The 18022-nt window shown below is 42.4% G+C and overlaps 1 protein-coding gene across 1 annotated transcript in view; it reads left to right on the top strand.

Annotated features, from left to right (window-relative positions):
- Positions 1 to 18022, top strand: part of LOC120026178 (potassium/sodium hyperpolarization-activated cyclic nucleotide-gated channel 1-like) — a 185338-nt gene that overhangs the window by 138501 nt on the left and 28815 nt on the right. Inside the window, exons 5-6 of the mRNA XM_038971003.1 lie at positions 2289 to 2435; positions 14562 to 14802. Of these exons, the coding sequence (XP_038826931.1) occupies positions 2289 to 2435; positions 14562 to 14802 (388 nt within the window). The remainder of the gene's footprint in view (positions 1 to 2288; positions 2436 to 14561; positions 14803 to 18022) is intronic.

The raw sequence follows: 18022 nt of genomic DNA, 5'->3' as shown, positions 1-18022 counted from the left end.
TAGTTTTTGATGTCAGATAAGTTAAGTGTTGGTTTCTTGAGAAGGGGAGCGACTCGGACCATTTTGAAGTCAGTGGGGATGCAGCCAGTGGTCATGGATGAGTTGATGAGGGAAGTGAGGAATGGGAGAATGTCTCTAGAGATGGTCTGGAGAAAGGAGGAGGGAATGGGGTCAAGCGGGCAGGTTGTCAGTCGGCCAGACCTCACTAGTTGCAGGATTTCATCTGGAGAGAGAGGGGAGAAAGAGGTTAAGGCATAGGGTAGTTATTTGTGAGTGAGACCTGTGAACTCAATAGGTGATTGAGTAGTGGATGTCATCAACCTTCTTTTCAAAGTGGTTGACAAAGTCATCTGCAGAGGGGGGGGGTTAAAGAGTTGGAAAATAGTTTCCTAGGGTTAGCTTACAGAAATTTACAGTGGTAGAAAGTGGCTTTAACAGTGGATACAGAGGAAGAGAAGGTAGAGAAGAGGGAGTGAAAGGATGGTCCTCCGGAACTTTAGTTTTCCAACAATTTTGCTCAGTTGCCCGCAGACCTGTTCTGTAAGCTCGTTATGAGCCGCACTCAGCCATGGAGCAGGAGGGGAGGGCTGAGCCGGCCGGGAGGAAAGGGGACATTGCAAGTCATAGGATGCGGAAAGGGAGGGTCGAAGAGGCAGAATCAAGATACAGGAGGGAGAAGGATTTAGCAGAAGGGAGAGATGATTGGATAGAAGAGGAGAGAGTAGTGGTAGAGAAAGAGCGAAGATTGCGACGGCGCATGACCATCTGGGTAGGGACTGAGTGGTTAGGGTTGGAGGAAAGGGAGACAGAAAAGGAAACAAAGCAGTGATCAGAGACCTGGAGGGGGGTTGCAGTGAGATTAGTATGTGAGCAGCCTCTAGTAAAGATGAGGTCAAGCGTATTGCCTACCTTGTGAGTTGGAGGGTATTGTGAAAGGGTGAGGTCAAAAGAGGCAAGGAGGGGAAAGAGAGAGTTGTGTAACGTGTCATATTGAACTTCTATCAATATACCTGGTCAAATAATTCTTGATAAACAGTATTTGGCATGACAGGCCCCATAAAATGAATTGTGTTTTCTCAGTTTTATTTTTCCTAGTTTTTGATTTGTTTTACGTTTTCTATTCTCAGTAGTACAATTATTCATAGAGAAACAGTGAGTCCATGTCGATGCTTAAATGGGGTGGCAGGTAGCCTAGTGGTTAGAGCATTGGACTAGTCACCGAAAGTGTTGCGAGATCAAATCCCCAAGCTGCAAGGTAAAAATCTGTTGTTCTGCCCCTGAACAGGGCAGTTAACCCGTCATTGAAAATAAGAATTTGTTATTAACATACTTGCCTAGTTAAATAAAGATAAAAACATCAGAATAATATTTTTGAGGTCTGGAAAAAGTGTTGAATTCCCCTTTAATTATCCATTAAGAGAGGAATGTGTGGGTATGGTGATGTTTCTGCTGTTAGGCCTAGTGCTGCAACACATCATGGCAGAGTTTGCAAAACAATGGCCACCCAATTGAAAGAAACAATCATGACGTATAGTTCTGTCAGGTAAGCCTACTTTGCAGTTAACATTTCATTGAGAAAATGTTTGCGAAAAGTCTGTCTACTCTTCCCACAATACGGTTATCATTAACCCCACTAACTGGCTATAGACAAACGCAGACAGACAGGGGCAATATTGCTGGAAATTAATTGGCAGATATTGTGTTACGTCTGGATTTTTAAGCCAATAGTGGCCAACCAGGGGTGGGAAAATGTCAATGTGGCTCTGATTGTATAGTAGCCCGGAGCTTTATGTTTATGAAATGTTGTGATGAAAAATGTATGTACTTTCAGAATTGATCGGCGAGCTACTCATATGTGGGCTGTGATCTACCTATTGGAGACCCCCGATGTAGTAGATCTCTCTTGTTTACGTGAGATCATGGGTAGCCTATATTGAGAGAGAGGAGAGAGACAATTGTTTAGCATGGAGTGGAAGCCTCGCTCAGAAGAGCCTCAGGCTGCACTTTCATACGCAATGACCCTGGATACCACCGTGTGTGTATGGGGGTGCGTGCGAGTGTGTGCACATGCGTGTGTGTTGTGTATGTCCTTGTTTCCTTTTACAACATGTTGCCTGTAATACACCGCTAATACGTTTCAATGTTATTTTACCTCCAATTGCTTTTGGTGCAATGTTTTGAAATCCCCACTCATAACATCAGACGTCAATCAACGTGACAGCTTTTGTTCTCTGTTATTTTCGGTTCAACTGGTTTATTGGCATGATCTCTTCTCTCCATCTTTACAGTACAAACAAGTGGAGCAGTACATGTCATTCCACAAGCTACCTGCAGACATGCGGCAGAAGATCCATGATTACTATGAGCATCGCTATCAAGGCAAGATCTTTGACGAGGACAATATCCTGAGTGAGCTCAACGACCCGCTCAAAGAGGTGAGAATGATGCCTTTGTTGTCTGTTGTATTTGAACGGTCTGTCCCAAATGGCACACTATTCCCTATATAGCGAACTACTTTAGGCCACTCTGGTAAAGAATGGTGCACTATATAGGGAATAGGGTGTCATTTGGGATGAACTTTAAGGCTTTGTGAATGGACATTTGTTACAGTTATTAATTCTGCAACAAGGCAATATTTTCTTCATACAATCTCTAAGCATCTCTAATGGAGCAAACATGGAGTGCTGAGTGGTTTTATCTCTAATTCATATATATTTAATGCATTTAAGCCATATTAATACTTTAGATATCATACAATGACCAGGTGAATTTTCGTCAACGAACGAATGAATCGTCATTAAATATTCAGCTGAAAGTATCTCTGCAGAAGGTTTTTTGTTAATCTCATGTGCTCTGCAACAAATTTAAAGGACAAACTGCAAAACAATAATCACTACAACTGGTGGAACACAAGCTGAACATTAATCAGCGTAACAGATATTTTTATTGGCATAAAGACACTAAGTTGCTCAAGAATGCAATATACAGCGAGATACTGTACATAGAAGTGAGATACATAAAAGTGAGATTATATTTGAATCTGATTCGTGTTTATTTATGCCCATTAACACTAGAACTGCTGGGCCTCGAGGGACCCCCCCTTCAAGCTAATGAGCAGTCATTCTGACTGCAACATTCTAATAGTGTAATGAATACATTTATTATGCTATCGCAAAAAGTATTATTTGGTTAGGTCAGGGTAGACTGACAAGACTGGTTTGATTAGGTGGACTGGTGGATATACAGTGCCTTCAGAAAGTATTCAAAACCCTTTACTTTTCCCACATTTTATTGTGTTACAGCCTGAATAAAACATTTATTAGAATTGGGAATTTTCTGTCACTGGCCTACACACAATACCCCATAATGTCAAAGGGGAATTATGCTTTTCGAAATGTTTACAAATTAATTAAAAATGAAAAGCTGAAATGTCTTGAGTCAATAAGTTTAACGCCTTTGTTATGGCAAGCCTAAATAAGTTCAGGAGTAAATATTGTCTTAACACTAGAACCACCTGGCCTTTCAGCATATAAGTGCCTGCTAGAGAACGGTGAATGGTGTTTTCCAGCTAATTGATTGCATTTTGGAACAGCCTGCTGCCGTGTGCGCATTGCTGCACTTATAATGTCAAGCTGAACATTCTGAGATACACATCAACAACCGTTGTTTTATATAGCTTAATAACAAAAAATAGATATTTGTCTCCACTAGGCTACGACATACACTACATGTATGTGTACACAAACAAAATCATAGGCATTAATATGGAGTTGGTCCCCCCTTTGCTGCTATAACATCCTCCACTCTTCTGGGATGGCATTCCACTAGATGTTGGTGCACATTGCTGCAGGGACTTGCTTCCATTCAGCCACAAGAGCATTAGTGAGGTCGTGCACCAAACTTTACAATTCGCACTATGTATTGGGGCAGGTAGCGTTCTCGGACTGCCAGACGGTGAAGCAGGATTCATCACTCCAGAGAACGCGTTTCCACTGCTCCAGAGTCCAATGGTGGCGAGCTTTACACCACTCCAGTCAACGCTTGGCATTGTGTACGGTCGTCTTAGGCTTATGTGTGGCTGCTCAGTCATGGAAACCCATTTCACGAAGCTGACAGTTCGAACAGTTCTTGGGCTGGCGTTGCTTCCAGAGGCAGTTTGGAACTCGGTAGTGAGTGTTGCAACTGAGGACAGACGATGTCTACATGCTACATGCTTCAGCACTTGGTGGTTCCCGTTCTGTGAGCTTGTGTGGCCTACCACTTCGCGGCTGAACCGTTTCCATTTCACAATAACAGCACTTACAGTTGACCGGGGCAACTCTAGCAGGGAAGACATTTGTCGAACTGACTTGTTGGAAAGGTGCCATCCTATGACGGTGCCATGTTGAAAGTCACTGAGCTCTTCAGTATGGCCATTCTACTGCCAATGTTTGTCTATGGAGATTGCATGGCTTTGTGCTAGATTTTATACACCTGTCAGCAATGTGTGTGGCTGAAATAGCCGAATCCACTAATTTGAAGGGGTGTCCACATACCTTTGCATATATAGTGTACAAGTGTGAAGTGTATCCTAAGTGTATGAAAGAACTGTCAAAATTGTGTTCAATCATAGCCTGGGGTGGTCTAGCTGTTAGGGCTGCTGCCTTCAGCGCACTTATATAGACCTACCGTGTGGGTTCGATTCTGTCCCACAGCCTTCTGGCACAAATAACTAAATCCCTGCTATTGACTTGATTTATATGGACAGTCCAGGTATATTTGATGATGACGGTACCAGACAGTTTCAGATAACATAATAATAATAACAGTAGGCTACACCAATATTAGTTTCCAGTCATACAAAGTGTCGAGTAAATTGCCACAGTAGATTTGCTGTGGTAAACTAGGAAATACTTTATTTCTATTGTATGGAATGCTTGTCAAATAGATACATTGCCCTTACTCTGTTAAAAAAGGACTAAGTTGTTCTGATGACAATACCAACCAGAGGGCAAACATATTTTCAAACTTTGGTTGCAAGCAGGACTAAAGGACAATTTATGCTTGATCCGAAAATGTGGTCGGAGGGTGCGGCGCAATTGCGGAGCCTCTGGAGGCATGCAGAGGCCAAATCAAGCTCTGTACCGCATCGCCTTGCACCTCTCGAATTTTGTAACAATGCAGAAGGCTCTGTATAGCTCCGCATTGACATGATTGGTTGACGGTAGGTGATGGCGGGAGGTCCGGTATAAACACAAACACACTCCCTTGACAACTTCCTTCACAACAGCTCTGTGCTACTCTGCGAAGCGCAAGAAGTATGAATGCCCTGACTTCTGCAGAGGCCGTATCACCATAAATGCTCAACGGGCAATGCAGATGTCGGATTGACCATGCAGTGCCTTTAAGGCAGATAGGAAGAGGCGAACCAAGAGGGCTCACTCTCGCCAAAATCTGTCCAGAATAATCCCAATGCGTTTCAATGCCGACCTAAACTTCTATGCACCCCTAAACAGACCTAAACATCTCGTCATAGTATACAGATCTCTGACTAAGGTAAAACCGACGTCATCTTTTAGGGAGCTGTAATGAGGTGACCAATAATGGTTGCAATTGAAATCAGTTTTGTGGGTGAATTGAACTCATATTGATGGTTTAACGAGACATCAGCTGGTGATAATCTAGTGCCATCGATGGTTGCAATAGGCTCCTTGTTATTCGATTATATTCCAATAGGCTACAATTTGTAGGCTTACCATTAGCCTAGCCATTGTCACATAATGAATGGTGTGAAAACCGATAAAAGGCTACTGTTTGTGTTTCCCTGGCTGAGTTGAACTGATTCGGCCATCAGTTGATTGACAGATGTTGGCCTAGTTCTGTAGAAAGGTAAACTTTTCTCCAGAGTGGATGCTCATCCCCGTTTTATAGTTAGGCTATGTATAATTTGCAGAGGTGGGTAGAGTACTGAAAATCTGCACTTAAGTAAAAGTCCTTTTACTTAGATTGTAGTTTCCTGAAGCAAAAGTAAAATTAGCCATCAAACTACTCAAGTCAGAGTAAAAAAGTTTCCGGTCAGAAAACTACTTAATGGGTAGGTAGCATTAACGTAAGCACATGTAACATATTGATTTGCATTAGTTTACGCATCAAAAGTACCAATGCGCAGTCACACCTCACTTTTACATTTTTCAAGTTATTATATAAAACCGATCAGAATTCCGAAGTCATGCTAGGAGTGCATGTGTCAGCCGGTTGCTATCAATACCTAGCTTACAGCTACATTAAAGTAAACCAACGTTTTGGAAATACATAACGCCATCTAACCAGCTATCAAAGAATGCTAGCTAAATGCAGTTACTGCAGCAAGAAAAAGTATGTGAACCTTTTGGAAATACCTGGATTTCTGCCTAAATTGGTCATAAAATTTGATCTAAACTTCATCTACTGTAGGTCACAACAATATACAAACACAATCTGCTTAAACTAATAACACACAAACAATTATACTTTTTCATGTCTTTATTGAACACACCGTGTAAATATTCACAGTGCAGGTTGGAAAAAGTATGTGAACTCCTGGATTTAATAACTGGTTGACAATCCTTTGGCAGCAATAATCTCAACCAAACGTTTTCTGTAGTTGCGGATCAGACCTGAACAGCGGTCAGGAGGAATTTTGGACAATTCCTCTTTACAAAACTGTTTCAGTTCAGCAATATTCTTGGGATGTCTGGTGTGAACTGCTCTCCTGAGGTTATGCCACAGCATCTAAATCGGGTTGAGGTCAGGAATCTGACTGGGCCACTCCAGAAGGCGTATTTTCTTCTGTTGAAGCCATTCTGTTGTTGATTTACTTCTGCGTTTTGGGTCATTGTCCTGTTGCATCACCCAACTTCTGTTGACCTTCAATTGGCGGACAGGTAGCCTAACATTCTCCTGCGAAATGTCTTGATAAACTTGGGACTTCATTTTTCCGTTGATGATAGCAAGCTGTCCAGGCCCTGAGGCAGCAAAGCAGCCCCAAACCACGATGCTCCCTGAGGTTTTGATGTTGGTGTTTTATGCCTTTTTTTCTCCACACAGAGTGTTGTGTGTTCCTTTCAAACAACACAACTGTAGATTCATCTGTCCACAGAATATTTTGCCAGTAGCACTGTGGAACATCCAGGTGCACTTTTGCAAACTTCAGACGTGCAGCAATTTTTTGGGGTACAGCAGTGGCTTCTTCCGCGGTGTCCTCCCATGAACACCATTTTTGTTTACTGTTTTACATATCGTAGACTCGTCAACATAGATGTTAGCATGTTCCAGAGATTTCTGTAAGTCTTTAGAGGACACTCTAGGATTCTTCTTAACCTTATTCAGCATTCTGCACTGTGCTCTTGCAGTCATCTTTGCAGGACGGCCACTCCTAGGGAGAGCAGCAACAGTGCTGAACTTTCTCCATTTATACTGTAGACAATTTGTCTTACCATAGACTGATGAACATTAAGGCTTTTAGAGATACTTTTGTAAACCTTTCCAGTTTTATGCAAGTCAACAATTCTTAATCTTAATCTTCTGAGATCTCTTTTGTTCGAGGCATGGTTCACATCAAGCAATGCTTCTTGTCAATAGCAAACTCAAATTTTGTGAGTGTTTTTTATAGGGCAAGGCAGCCTCAACCAACATCTCCAATCTCGTCTCATTGATTGGACTCCAGGGAAGCTGACTCCTGACTCCAATTTGCATTTGGAGAAGTCATTAGCCTAGGGGTTCATATACATTTTCCAACCGACACTGTGAATATTTAAATGATGTATTCAATAAGAAAAATACAATCATTTATGTGTTATTAGTTTAAGCACACTATGTTTGTCTATTGTTGTGACTTAGATGAAGATCAGATCAAATTTGATGACCAATTTATGTAGAAATCCAGGTAATTCCAAAGGGTTCACATACTTTAGTCTTGCCACTGTATCTTAGCCAGTAAGCTTGCCAGCCAGCTAACGTTAGCTATTTAGCCAACTAGCTGTTAGCCTAGCCAACCACCACGGTTATGGTCTGCAAGCTAGAGCCCAACTAGAAGGCCATTATCCCTGAGTCGCCTCTTCAATGTTGACGTTGAGACTGGTGTTTTGTACTTGTCCTCTTGCTCACGTGTGCACCGGGGCCTCCCACTCCTCTTTCTATTCTGGTTAGAGACAGTTTGCGCTGTTCTGTGAATGGAGTAGTACACAGCGTTGTACGAGATCTTCAGTTTCTTGCTCAAATGGAATAGCCTTCTTTTCTCAGAACTTGAATAAACTGACGAGTTTCAGAAGAAAGGTCTTTATTTCTAGACATGTTGAGCCTGTAATCGAACCCACAAATGCTGATGCTCCGGATACTCAACTAGTCTAAAGGAGGACAGTTTTATTGCTTCTTTATTCAGAACAACAGTTTTCAGCTGTGCTAACATAATTGCAAAAGGGTTTTCTAATGATCAATTAGCCTTTTAAAATGATAAACTTGGATTAGCTAACACAACGTACCATTGGAACACAGGAGTGATGGTTGCTGATAATGGGCCTCTGTACGCCTATGTAGATATTCTATAAAAAAGCTGCCGTTTCCAGCTACAATAGTCATTGTCACGCCCTGACCGTAGAGATCTTTTTATTCTCCCCACCACAAGCGGACCAAGCAGCGTGGTAAGGAGGGGCAGACAGAGTGGAGGACATCATGGACCTGGGAGGAGGTGATGTCAGGACACGAGAGCCTGCCGTGTAAGCAGGCAGAGGCAGAGGCAGCGAGGAAGGCGGAAGCAGAGAGAAAAGGGGACCAGCGTTACACATGTTCACGGCTGGCAAGGAAGACCGGGAGGCCGCTCCCCAAAAAATTTGGGGGGTGGCACACGGGTAGGTTGGCGGAGCTAACTCCCCGTGCTCACGGTAGGGAGCGTGGTACTGGTCAGGCACCGTGTTATGTGATGAAGCGCACGGTGTCTCCAGTGCGCGTACACTGCCCGGTGCACTATATTCCAGCTCTCCGCATCGGCCGGGCTAGAGTGGGCATCCAGCCAGGACGGGTTGTGCCAGCACAGTGCTCCTGGTCTCCGGTCCAGGGCATCCTGCGCCAGCTCTGTGCATGGTGTCTCCGGCGCGCTGTCACAGCTCAGTGCATCATGTGCCTGCGCTCCGCACGTGCCGGGCCAAAGTGGGTATCCAGCCAGGACGAGTGGTGCCTGCTCTGGACTCTAGACCTCCAGTACGCCTCCACAGTCCAGTACGTCCTGTGCCTCCTCTCCGCACTCGCCCTGAGGTGCGTGTCATCAGCCCGGTGCCACCGGTGCCGGTTCCACACATCAAGCCTCCAGTGCGCCTACACACACCAGAGCTTCCGGTGACAGTTCCCAGTCCAGAGCTTCCGGCGACAGTTCCCAGTCCAGAGCTTCCGGCGACGGTTCACAGTCCAGAGCTTCCGCCCACAGTCCGGAACCTCCAAAAGACGGGCCACAGTCCGGAACCTCCAACGACGGGCCACAGTCCGGAACCTCCAACGACGGGCCACAGTCCGGAACCTCCAACGACGGGTCACAGTCCGGAGTCTCCGGCGACGGTCTCCAGTCCGGAGCCTCCGGCGACGGTCTCCAGTCCGGAGCCCCCGGCGAGGGTCCCCAGTCCGGGGCCTCCGGCGACGGTCCCCAGTCCGGGGCCTGCGGCGAGGGTCCCCAGTCCGGGATCGGCGACAAGGGTCCCCGCACCGGAGGCGCCACCAAAGTGGGGGGAGCCAGAGGTGGAGCGGGGTCTGCGTCCCGCACCGAAGTAGATGCCCACCCGGACCCTCCCCTATAGTGTCAGGTTTGCGGCCGGAGTCCGCACCTTTGGGGGGGGGGGGGGGGGGGTACTGTCACGCCCTGACCATAGAGATCTTTTTATTCTCTATGTTTGGTTGGTCAGGGTGTGACTCGGGTGGGAAACTCTATGTTCTTTGTTTCTATGTTTGGCCGGGTATGGTTCTCAATCAGGGACAGCTGTCTATCGTTGTCTCCGATTGGGAATCATACTTAGGCAGCCTTTTTTCCTTTTGTATTTGTGGGTAGTTGTCTCTGTTAGTGGCATGATAGCCGAAGTAAGCTTCACGGTCGTTTCCTTATTCTTTGTTTTGTTGGCGACATTTATAAATAAAAAGAAATGTACGCTCACCATGCTGCACCTTGGTCCGGTCATTTCCACGACGACAGCGATCGTGACAGTCATTTACAACATGAACAATGTCTACACTGTGTTTCTGATCAATTTGATGTTATTTTTATGAATAAAAAAAATAACATCTTTCAAAAACAAGGACATTTCTAAGTGACCCCAAACTTTTGAACGGTAGTGTATGTAAATGAGCTATATCTGTATTTCATTTTCAATACATTTGCAAACATTTACACAAACATGTTTTCACTTTGTCATTGTGGGGTATTGTTTGTAGATGGGTGAGTGAAAACATCTAGCTAACCCATTTTGAATTCAGGCTGTAACACAACAAATTGTGGAATAAGTCAAGGGGTATGAATACATTCTGAAGGCACTCTAAGTCTGTCTGCACCATCTTGCAGATGTCCAGCACAGGTAGTCTCCAATGAAGACTGACATCAAACAAAGTCTGTAGGCTGTACAGTTTAAATGACGGTCTTGTTCAAAGTTGACTTAATATCTATCAATGTGCTCAATTTCATAAAAAAGTAAATGGTACTCAAGATATTGGAATAATGTTACAATGTCTATAGCATTCATGAAAATGTGTTTCACAATATAATTTCAAGTTTAATGTGATGTGTCATTTTTCACTCTGAATGAATTTCAAGGAGGGTCAGGTAAGTGTTACAACAGCAGTCAAACAACAATCGATATTGACATTTCACTATCATTTCAGTCATGTTGCTAGTATCCAAATCAGTCTGATTTGTATACTAGTAGCATGACTGATAGTAAAATGTGTTTTAGCATGGAATTAAACATCAAGGTAGGTATTCAGGTAATAGTAATAGTGCAAATATCAATTGCCATAGTCAACTCAATCCTATTTCTTCCTGCCAAGGTAGGATTTATCCTCCATCCTCCTTCTCTTCCAAACCTCTCCTTTCCACTTTGAAGTTTTTTTTCTTTTCTTGGCTGACCCCCTTTGATGTGCCACCACAAGCTGTAAATAAAAATACACACAAAAAAAGGTATTTCTAGTATATGGCACAAAATGCTTACTGAGCTGATACACTGACTGTACTGTATGGCAGATGTGCTTATAGGCCCAGTCATAAAAACAGAATGACATTTAGACACACACACACAGAGAGAGAGAGAGAGAGAGAGTGATAGAGAGCAATGGACTGAGAGGATGCTGTGCTGGACTGCCCGGTTGATCGAGCTAATGTTAGCTAGATACATGGCTGGCACTGCAGCTAGCTAACTAGCTTAGCCAGCTTATCTAGTGGCAACGTAATGTGATAGCTAGTTAGCCATTGCCAGACACATCTGATTAATCAGCCAACAAGCAGAGATCATATGGGGAGCTTAAAAACAGGAGTTTCAACTTTGTCTGTCAGATTCTAGGTTAGCCAAAGGTAACTAGCTAGCTAGTTAGCTACCTAGCCATTTTATGTGCACTCACCCTCAAAACACAATTTCAACAGCCAAATTATATCTAAGAAATATTTATCTTACTCCAGAAATATATATACTGAAATAAAATATAAAACGCAACATGCAACAATTTCAAAGATTTTAATGAGTTACAGTTCATATAAGGAAATCAGTGAATTGAAATAAATTCATTAGGCCCTAATCTATGGATTTCACATGACTAAGCAGGAATGCAGCCAATCAGAATTTGTTTTTCCCCCCAAAAAAGCTTTATTACAGACAGAAATACTCCTCAGCACCCCCCTTCAGATGATCCCACAGGTGAAGAAGCCGGCTATGGAGGTCCTGGGCTGGCATTTTGTACACGTGGTCTGCGGTTGTGAGGCCGGTTGGATGTACTGCCAAATTCTCTAAAACGACATTGGAGGCAGATTATGGTAGAGAAATGAACATTAAATTATCTGGCAATAGCTCTGGTGGACATTCCTGCAGTCAGCATGCCAATTGCCCACTTCCTCAAAACATCTGTCGCATTGTGTTGTATAACAAAACTGTACATTTTAAAGTGGCCTTTTATTGTCCCCAGCACAAGGTGCACCTGGGTAAGGATCATACTGTTTAACCTGCTTCTTGAGATGCCACACCTGTCAGGTGAATGGATTATCTTGGCAAAGGAGAAATGCTCGTTAACAGGGATATAAACAATTTTGTGCAGATTATTTGAGAGAAATAAGCTTTATTGAGCGTATGTAACTGAAGTGGTTTGGTAAAATGTAATGGAGTAAAACGTAAATACAGCCCACAGAGAGTAACTAGAAAAGTAATAGTTACTCAAAAAATGTAAAGGAGACTGGGCCGGATTCAAAACAACTCCGACTCTGGCATATGTGTGCCGGGGTCACCGGCTATAACCGCTGGGCCACATAGGCATTGAGGTAGTCAGTCATTTATTCTATCTATTGCTTGCCTTTAACATATGATAAAACAAATGATCTTAAATAACGGATTTTCTCTCATGAAAAATACATCTACCCTCGACAAATATGTCAATTTATTATAATCCACGTAAGAATCCATACAAGATGCGCTGCGCTGTAGCATGCACATAGCCTACATAGGCTACTTGAACTGACGCCCAGTGAACCGGCAGTCTAAGTTATTGTATAGCCTACAAACACTGCTTCCAGCTGCCCCCTGGCAGTGATTCTAAATATTCAATATTCTTTCAAATTCTCCTGCTGCAGGATTATTTTTCTCCTGCTGCAGGATTATTTTCCTCCTGCAACGAAAGGGGTCAAATTAAGATCAGACATTTGTACACAGTAAAGAACAGGATAGCACATACACAGTAGAGCACAAGCATAGGTCTATATAGCATAGTAAAAACACAGCCCAGATATCTCAGTCTAGCCCAGAATACCCAAAATAAGACAGATCCACAGAGCACTGAACTGGACAGAACCACATATTTCACCCCATACCAGCATAGCAGAGGATGGTACAGGGGTCCCGTGTGGCTCAGTTGGCAGAGCAAGGCGCTTGTTACGCCAGGCTTGTGAGTTGGATTCCCATAGGTGACCCGTATGAAAATGTATGCACTCACTACTGTAAGTTGCTCTGGATAAGAGCGTCTACTAAATGATGTGAATGTAAAATGTACAGTTCAGTGCATGACAGAGATAACCAGCTTAATCATGGCAGAAAAAGGGTGTGGGTGGGTGATGATGACGCTCTTCGTAATGTGAGAAAATAGTTCATGCTTTATCTCCAGAATTTCTGGAGCTGGCCAGCCGTCATTTTGTTATTTAGCTATTTATACTGCCAGGCACCGCTGCCATGTGACAAGTTTACTGCTTTAAATGGATAAAGTCTAAAGATTGTTTCCCCACTGGAGTCGGGCCTGACCAGGCCGGCCTGAATACTGGGTATCTTAGTCATTATTCATTGTACATGATTGAGGTCAGAACCCATGGCTTTGGCTGGCCCACTGCTACTGTTGTCTAGGTACTGAGCTAACAGCATCAAGCCCAGCCAGACAGGAGATTGGCTGATGTCATTTTGGCCTGGATGCTCCCATTGGAGAGTCATCATCCCTCACAAGAAGTGAGTAAGGGGTTAGTGGAGCAGTGAAGGCCAGGCTCTATCAGTGTCTCTCTGCATGGCAGACTGAGGAGCGGAGGGTCGAGGTGCTACTCAGTAAAAAATCTGAATGGCACAGTGAAGCTACAGAGACGGAGACATAGGAGTAGAGGGGACTGGAGAGGTGGGTATGGGAGGTGCTAGTAAGTAAACATCCCAATACAGGAAACAATCTCCAACAATATCTGAGGGTTGATGTGTCTGAGGAGACGAGAAAGATGACTGGCTTTCACTGAGGTCAAACTCATCATCATCAGACAATAGTTCCTGACTATTTTCTACAGAACCTTTTTTTTCCTTATACCTTGAACATATACCAAGCTAAAACATGGAAACAGAGCATTTTATTAACCACCCCTGAATGACCCCATACATAAAGCAATCGCTGGTTGTGTCTGAGGAGACCAGAATGACTGGCCTCTACTGAGGCAATGATCATCGTATTTGATAGACGATAGCGCACAAGTTCCCCAAAGAGGGATGAAAAGTGGCTCAGAGATATTAAAAGCGGATCTTATAGACGTAACTATCATACATTCAATCAAATAGAGAGAAAATATGTAATCTGAGATTACCTGTGGAATTTGGATGAACTCACATTAAAATAATACCATTTGTTATTGTGTTTTATTTAACCAACAGAAAAGGGAAATTGGAGAACTCACAAAAAGACATTGCTTTCCTGGATTATTCATCTGTCTAAAATCTAATAAACAAATTATTCATGAATTAGATTAGAGGGACACGTCAGGGTTGACTGCTATCACCACTCTTATTCCCTTTTGTTATAGTCATACAATTGTTTAAGTATTTAAGTACCAAAAACTATATTTTCATTTTTTTTAGGAAATTGTGAACTTCAACTGCCGGAAGCTTGTGGCTACCATGCCACTGTTCGCCAACGCAGACCCCAACTTCGTGACGGGCATGTTGAGCAAGCTGAAGTTCGAGGTGTTCCAACCCAACGATTACATCATCAGAGAGGGCACCGTGGGCAAGAAGATGTACTTCATCCAACATGGTGTGGCCAGGGTTATCACCAAGCTCAACAAAGAGATGAAGCTGACTGACGGCTCCTACTTTGGAGGTACGTAGAGAAAACAAAAGACATCCTGCATTTTTTCTAAGGTACCAATTTTCACTTAGACAGACACCAAGCTATAATACGGAAACAGGGAACTGTGTCAAGGACCACTGTGTAGGCGTACTCAGACTCACTCCATCCACTCAAATCCTCTTTTGCCTTTGCTTTGATGTTTGTCAAGTCCCATCACTGCAGATAAAACATTTTGGGACGGGAGTTAGCTTCTCATATTACATAACGTTCATCTGGATGGGGTGGTGGAAGGCGGGGTTGAGGGGGATGAAGAGAGGACAGGCCAAGCCAGGGATCAGATCACCCAGAGGACAAAAAAAGGTTGCATGTCTGTCTGCTCTGCATTGGGGTCTGTAGCAGCAGCCAACAGGGAATGTTCCTTCTGCGTAATTGAGGGAGTAATTCACCCATCCCGCTAGAGCGTTATACAAATCATCAAATATTTTTTCATCAAAATATCCATTTAAAAGGCAGTTGTTTACATTGCCAAATGTTCTGGTGTGGCTCCTTGTTGTGCAAAAAAGAGAGAAGCAGGCTAACTATTTTCAGAGGGACATTTCATTTTTCATTTGATCCAAGTTCAACCCCCCCTTCCCACGGAAAGACGATTTAAGATTCTAGGTATATCTTCTGGCTGGCTGTGTGGCGTGCAATCATGTAATCTTCCAGATAGATATGGGCTGCCTGGGAAGAAAGATGTGAATCAAGAAATGAATGAGTGGACAATTCTTTCATTCAAACTCCCCTGCTGTCCGAATAACCTCACATCCGATTTAGTCCAAATATCGAATTGAATTGAAACCAGGTAAAAACAGCGAAGCAATCAAAAACAGTACAAATGTATTGTATTGTAATCAAATAAATCATTGACTAATATAAATTCCCTGAATTCATTCAGCTTTCATGTCATTATTTTCCGTGGGCAAAGTCAGACTTGTCCTGTCCTGACACAGCACAAAACAATACTGTAGACAGGGCTGAATCTGATTAGAACATAGTGGACCAGTGAAACGGTAACACTTTACTTGACACCCAGCATTATAACAAGTTATGGCACATTCATAAACATGTCATAATATTTCATAACCACTGACATAACTTGTCATAACCTATGATAATATGGTCATAACACTTTCATGACACTTATTTAGACCTGTTGTGACATATACATAAGTATCAAAACCCTCAAAGCCTACCACATAAGACAACACATTCCATTACACCATAGCCTACGTGTTAACAGTATGTTTATGATATATAAAATCTTTTGAAATTTACCTTGTTAAATTATCATTGTAATTGCGCACACATTGATGTCAGACATACACCTACCCCAATGCTCTGTTGCTGATAACTGGGATGAATGCAGGAGCAGATTTCAGGAGGAGGACAAGATGGGCATATATCTGATAGGCCTGTCTGGCATATATGACTTTGATGGTGTTAGAGGAATTAAATAATTCCTACAATATACTCATTAATTAAATTCAATCTGTCTATTTATAAGAATTTGTAAGATACTTATTAACATAAAATAGACAGGATACAGTCTTATTAAAATTAGATAATAGTGTTTATTCTCGGAGCACGCTGCCATTTGATCATAAACACAGGTTTATATACAAGATATGACGTCATAGGTTACAGAATGAGTCTCATTGTCCTGACAAATAGAAAACAGGTTCAAAAGTTCATTCTAACTTCACTGGACACACACATGACACATAATATAATCAATTATCCTGAAGGCTCACTATAATTTATTACCACTTTAGCAGACAACTCAAGATAATGGAAGACCTAAAAAGTTTATCTAAACACCTCAGGGCTAAGTTGGGTCAGTTCAACCATAGTTTAACGACCCTTTCTGCTTATTTTATGACCCACAACACAAATCTCTTTTCACCAGGCATGCAGAGTTCAATTAGTTATAGTTTTATCTAAAGCTAGAATTTGTTTTAACTATTTATTAACAAAATTCCTAACAGATGGTCATAATGCTTCTTGACAGTGTCTTGAAGTGTATTTTCTTAGTCTAAGTAAAGTGACAGAGGATGGTCATAATGCTTCATGACAGTGTCATAAAGTGTATTTTCTATGATGAAAGAATTGTGAAAAAAACATGACTAAAGAATTCATTACAACAAAACAAATGATTTAAGAAATAAACTTTCAAATGAAAGGAGACTTCTTGGCAGGGAAAAAACGAATTTGAATAAATGTGGGGTTTGACACTATTATGTAGGTGTAATAACCAGCCATAAAATAACACATATGTCATAACAGTGTTATGACCATATTATGGCAAGTTATGTCAGCTGTTATGACATACAGTTGAAGTCGGAAGTTTACATACACTTAGGCTGGAGTCATTAAAACTAGTTGTTCAACCACTCCACAAATTTCTTGTTAACAAACTATAGTTTTTTGGTTATGACATCTACTTTGTGCATGACACAAGTAATTTTTCCAACAATTGTTTACAGGCAGATTATTTCACTTATAATTCACTGTATCACAATTCAAGTGGGTCAGAAGTTTACATACACTAAATTGACTTTGCCTTTAAACAGCTTGGAAAATTCCAGAAAATTATGTCATAGCTTTAGAAGCTTCTGATAGGCTAATTGACATAATTTGAGTGAATTTGAGGTGTACCTGTGGATGTATTTCAAGGCCTACCTTCAAACTCAGTGCCTCTTTGCTTGGCATAATTGGAAAATCTAAATAAATCAGCCAAGAAAATTGTAGACCTCCACAAGTCTGGTTCATCCTTGGGAGCAATTTCCAAATGCCTGAAGGTACCACGTTCTTCTGTACAAACAATAATATGCAAGTATAAACACCATGGGACCACGCAGTCGTCATACCGCTCAGGAAGGAGACATGTTCTGTCTCCTAGAAATGAATGAACTTTGGTGTACAAAAGTATCTATTTCCACAGTAAAATGAGTCCTTTATTGACATAACCTGAAAGGCCGCTCAGCAAGGAAGAAGCCACTGCTCCAAATCCGCCATTAAAAAGCCAGACTACAGTTTGCAATTGCACATGGGTCAAAGATCGTACTTTTTGGAGAAATGTCCTCTGGTCTGATGAAACGAAAATAGAACTGTTTGGCCATAATGACCATCATTATGTTTGGAGGAAAAAGGAGGAGGCTTGCAAGCCGAAGAACACCATCCCAACCATGAAGCACGGGGGTGGCAGCAT

The sequence above is a fragment of the Salvelinus namaycush genome, chromosome 31, assembly GCF_016432855.1.
Source record: "Salvelinus namaycush isolate Seneca chromosome 31, SaNama_1.0, whole genome shotgun sequence".
Lineage (NCBI taxonomy): Eukaryota > Metazoa > Chordata > Actinopteri > Salmoniformes > Salmonidae > Salvelinus > Salvelinus namaycush.
The sequence above is the reverse complement of the archived record's forward strand: the minus strand, read 5'-3'. Positions and strand labels throughout refer to the sequence as shown.